At 34.1% G+C, this 5,260-nt stretch overlaps 1 protein-coding gene across 2 annotated transcripts in view; it reads right to left on the reverse strand.

Annotated features, from left to right (window-relative positions):
• CYTH3 (cytohesin 3) overlaps window positions 1–4,410 on the reverse strand; it is a 24,074-nt gene extending 19,664 nt beyond the window's left edge. For both annotated transcript variants that reach the window (XM_009649538.2, XM_035889248.1), the window contains exons 1-3: window positions 4,294–4,410; window positions 3,679–3,743; window positions 3,199–3,265 (exon numbers count right to left, since the gene is read on the reverse strand). In XM_009649538.2, the coding sequence (XP_009647833.1) occupies window positions 3,199–3,265; window positions 3,679–3,743; window positions 4,294–4,410 (249 nt within the window). The remainder of the gene's footprint in view (window positions 1–3,198; window positions 3,266–3,678; window positions 3,744–4,293) is intronic.
• Between the last annotated feature and the right edge of the window lie 850 nt (window positions 4,411–5,260).

Here is a 5,260-nt window from a genome sequence, read left to right on the forward strand (position 1 = left end):
ACTGCTAACAGCATGGCAGTGGAAATTAGGAATGGCAGCTGTAACTTTGTCTTGGATTCCAAATAGGTACAGAAGAGCTTAATATTATTCCAAATGTTTTCTACTAGAATATTTCATAGTTTCAGAAACATTAGAAGTTTTTCAATTACTGCAAATGGAATATATTTCTTTTCTATTTCACTACAACTGGGAAAACTTCCATTATTTTTTGATATAGCATAGGAGGCCCTGCAGTAACATTCAAAAAAGTAATTATCCTTCTGTTTGATTGATTCTGTTTTTTTATAATTAAATGATTACCTGCCTGACAAAAAAAAGTCAATTTTCTGACCTAATTTAACGAAGAAAATGAACTGTGATTTTATAAGGCTTGAAGCTTTAAAAAAAAAGTCTGGAATGCAATTCTCTCAAAACAATTTTATCATCATCTGAAAACTTAATTTCAATGACAGGCTGGTATTCTGACTCTGACAACTCAGTATTTTGATAAGTCATTTCAGAACAGACGTGATTTCATTGCAAAGAATATCTGTTTTATCTTGAAGCAGAAATAGCTGAGCTTTCCTAAAAAATGATCCCTTCAAAGCTTATTTGATAGCTTTTTGAATAACTTGGTATAGGAAAAAACATTATGTATCATGGTCAAATGAATTTTTTGTCCAAATAGTTTTCTCAGCTCTGTCAACCAAGAGACAACCTTCTTTCTGACAAACATCAGAAATAGCAGTTGCATATTCCTTCATTCAACACCTGGACCATATTATTCACGCTTAGCGTAAACAGACCGACCAGAACAGTTTTTCAAAAGTTGTACAAGTTACTGAAAAAGATAATGGACACGACTAGAAGCAGGGAAAACATACTACAAAAAAAACCTTAATTTTCCTTTTTTTTTTTTTTTTAAATTCTTAAGATGTTGAAGAACCAGAAGTTAAATAGACAGGAAAAGGAATTTGTCTGCGACAACAACTCCAGCGTCTGGAATAAATGGTAAAATAGGTCAGCCAAATCCCCATCAACTCCTACGCTATCTTTTGTCTTGATGCAAATTTTCTTTCTGTAGACTGATAGGAGACAGAAGACAGCTGTACTAGTTTGACCTCCCCACAAAATTCACAGCTACAGAAATATTCAATATTCACTACAAATATTGCATAGATTTTTTTTTTAAGTCAGTGCAATGAAATCTGCTTTGAATTTCATAGCTTTTACAGTATCTTAATTACAAATTTTGCAGTTATTTATCACAGAGAACTCATTTTCTGGGCCCAATGCAGGCAGTACTGACTTCCAGTGCTGCGAATTTCAAGCACAGCTTTATATCCGCTGCACAGGGATTCCTGAAGTGTTTTACCATTTAGCCCTTCCCATACCCACTAACCAAATGCAAACAGCAAGGTACGTGCTATTACATCACGTAACTGCATTGAACACTGCTATTTTGAATGAGGATTGCCTGGGTGGGGGCAGGCAGAAGTGCTCTACATATAAGTTACGCACTAGAAAATGTAAAGGTCTTCAAATAAAAATGGTAAAAGAAAACTACCTCACTGTGTTCCTGCTAATATGCAAACATTAGAACTCTTACTTGGTTTTAAAGAAGAAAACTTGGGGGATTCACTACATGTATTATTACCCCAGTTCTTTCACATTCCTAACTCTGGAGACCATCTTCCCTCCCATTTATGAATTAAAAATGTCCTTTTCACAATGGCCCCAAGTTAATTCTCTCAACATTAGAAGGACATATATTTTAGCTGCCTGTAATTTAAAATAGCTGCTGCAAACAACAAGATGACCTAGCTTTAGAGCAGCCAGCTACTGCAGGCCACCACTGATTCATAGACATTACTAAGAAATTACTACTGTAAGTCTGTTTACCACATTTAAATTATGTTACAGTAGCAATGCGGCTACAGCATCTATTTATAGAAATAATTTCACCCAACAAGAACAGTAACAAAAAATAGTTAACATTGGAATGAAAGCATCTGACATCATCCTATGACTTTGCCACAAACTTCTAGGATGTGAAAGAGCTGAGGACAACAGCAAACTACCATCATGTTTGGGGGTGTTCTGCCCTCAACAGAACTGAAATTAGACAGTCACCAAAATAAAAGTAAAAGATTAAAATAAGACATGGTCAGTAGCTTAAAAATCGTTCTCTATCTCAAAGTACTTGAGTGTTTCTGGTACATTGAAAGCAGAGCCTGAAGAATAGCAGCCATCACTGTACTTGGAACTTTACAGAAAAGCCATCAAAATGTAACTGAATTCAATACAATTGGAAAGAAAACATGTCAAGAACTAACACAGAAAAAGAAATGCTAAACAACTTCCAAAATGACCTTAAAGAAGACTCTTCACAAATTCAAAGTGGAATCTCAATTACAAACAACAAGAAGGCAGTGAACAAAGCAAGAAAGAGGTAAAATGGAAAGTAAAGTCTAAAGGTCAAATATGTCAAAGCAGCTCTTGTAAATATATCAGGGAGGTCTGTAAGAGCATATGCAGGTCCCTGAATTTTCCAGAAAATTAAAAATTATTTAAGAAAAGTAGAGGCACTGCAGGGAAATTAACTACTTCACTTCTTGGCTAAATGCACAGTAGACTACTTGAAAGTGGTAATTAAGTTTCTAGCTGCAGGTGCTTCTACAAGTCTTACATATAAACGTGTATATGTATACAAACATACAAATGTTCATACATGCCTTTTCACAAACAGAATTTAGATACGCAAATATAAAAGTCTGTATGAGAACAAATTAAAAAAAATGTTAAAGGCATTTCAGAAGAAACAAAAATACGAGGGCATTAAAAAAATGTACGGCCTCACTAATAACCAAACACCAAAGTACATTTATATTTGACATATCAACATAGAACACCTCTGTCAGGTACAGATAATCTTCCTCCAAGCCAGCTCAATCAATACCTGGCATATTTGATTGTTGATAAATAACCTCCATTATCAAAAAAGGTTTGCTTAAGTGAAAAAAGTACACGTGACTGGCAAATGACTAGATGACTGCTTCTCATTTAGCCCTCTGCTCAGTGTGTTACAGGATATACAAATAAGGCCTGTGACCATATATTATCAGAAATGCTTTCTTAAGAAAACATGACTGTGTTTGTCATAGATCATATTACAAACAGGAACTTGATTCCAGACAAGCAGAAAAAAAAATTCTCTACCTTCTTAGGGTCCATGTTGAATTTCTTCCTTCCCATGGCTATTTGCTTATTTCTTTGAGTAGTTTTGCTACACATGGAGAAAAAGAAGAAACAACGAGCAGTTATCAGTTGCTCTTTTACAAAACCAACAACTTCTGGATGAGTTTCTTTTAATTTGTATTTTGGTTACTTTGTATTTTTTATTACAAAACAAGACATTCACTTTTTATAAGAGGGAAAATTATGTTACTACTTTAAATTCTTTCAAGCGAGTGCAACTTCAGAGAACTATATAATTATCAATTGGACAGTCTAAAATACTACATTCTATACAACATATTCTCTATCCAAACAAACGAAACACCTGAACAGGATAAAGTCAGGCTTTAGAGACTTTATGACAGACCGAATAAAGGTGAACCCGTGTTTGTTTATTTGCTATTCCTGCAAGATGGGTTCCAAGGTCTTACTGAATCATGGCCGGATGTTAGAATTACTTACCTTTCTTCTACACTAGTCAGATTATCAATTTCTGTCATGACCTCAGCAATTTCAAATTTTAATCTCTGCCAAAAGAAGGAAGGACAGTATGTTAACCTACATTAAAACACTTTTTGAAATAGTTTATCATATATTAATATGATGTATTAGATTTTATTTTCTAATATTTGCTACTCACCTGAAGTAAAGTAATTAATCTTATGACTTACTTAGATATTTAGCTTAAAGATTTTACCACAGCTGAATGACTGTTAAACACATGGATCTGAACTCCAGTGTGGGCTCATGTCAGAGCATCAAGACCAAATTTCCATCACCAATTTCAGTATAAGATTTCTTTACCCAGATTTCTCACTCACTCCTATCCTGTATGCAAATCTGCTGTTTAATGACTTCTTGATTACAAAAATCAAATGTGTACATATACACATATTGCATTACATCGACACAGAAGTTAGCATTTTTAAAAGCACACAAATCCTATTCATTATTAGTAAGATTTAGCTTAAGCCATTTACATGCTTTTAAAAATAAATTCATACCTAGGTATGCAGTTTACTGTAAGTTAATCTACTGAAGCAGTCTTCTAAGGATCTTTACAGATAAATTGATTACCTCAATATCATCAATCAGTTCTTTTTTCCTGCGACGAATATTTAAAAGCTCTTCTCTTTCTTCTATGGAGAGGTCATCAGGCACTGAAATAGAGCAAAATGTACAGTCTTTTAGCATTTGCAAACATACCTCATCACAGAAAACTGAATAAACCTGATTAAGAAAAGTAAGTTTACATGAAACATGAGAGCATTTTTTTTAGCTGGGATAATTGTCAGAAAAAAAATAACCCCAAACCTAATTTATTGGAATGCTACTTTATAAAATCCTAAGCAAGGTAATTGAATGAATGACTATGGATAGAAACTATCTTTCAAAAGAAAGTTAGACAATCAAAGCGAACTTGTTACCGTATCATATGTGGTAAGATTTGGTTCTTAATTAATTAATTGCCAAATTCAAGTCTGATATCATTCCAATTATTTCAGTAACAGACCAAAATTCTTCATGTAAATGAATTATGATTCAAAAGACATTACTATCTTTCAGGGAAAAAAGCCAAAGAAAAGCCAAAGTTATACACATCGTGGTAAGGAGTTGTATATCCTGGTGCTCATTTCAGACAACATCAGAATTTTAGCAGTACCCCTTCATCTGGTTGCTTTTGTAGAGCAGAGATGCAGGTAAGCACAATATCGCTAACATCCTTAACAGCAAATACTTTCCATCAGTAGGATATACAAATAAATACAAAGTCAGAATCAGTTACTTAACACAGCATTATCACAAACTTATATTTTTGTGTAACAACATTTAAGTGAGTCTGAAGTATTTAAGTCAATTTTAGGTCTCTCCTTGGCTATGCTAAAACAAGGATGTTACCCTTTTGATAAAAATTACTTGCTACTGAAGATGCAAACGTGTTTCTGTACACAGCTACGGCTGTCACACACTCTAGCAGAAGCCCCCAACCCTGGAGTCTCCTGACAACCAGCAGACGTGAAAAGTTATTTGCACAAAACCTCTG

This window comes from Egretta garzetta, unplaced genomic scaffold (assembly GCF_000687185.1).
Source record: "Egretta garzetta isolate BGI_Z169 unplaced genomic scaffold, ASM68718v1 scaffold292, whole genome shotgun sequence".
Lineage (NCBI taxonomy): Eukaryota > Metazoa > Chordata > Aves > Pelecaniformes > Ardeidae > Egretta > Egretta garzetta.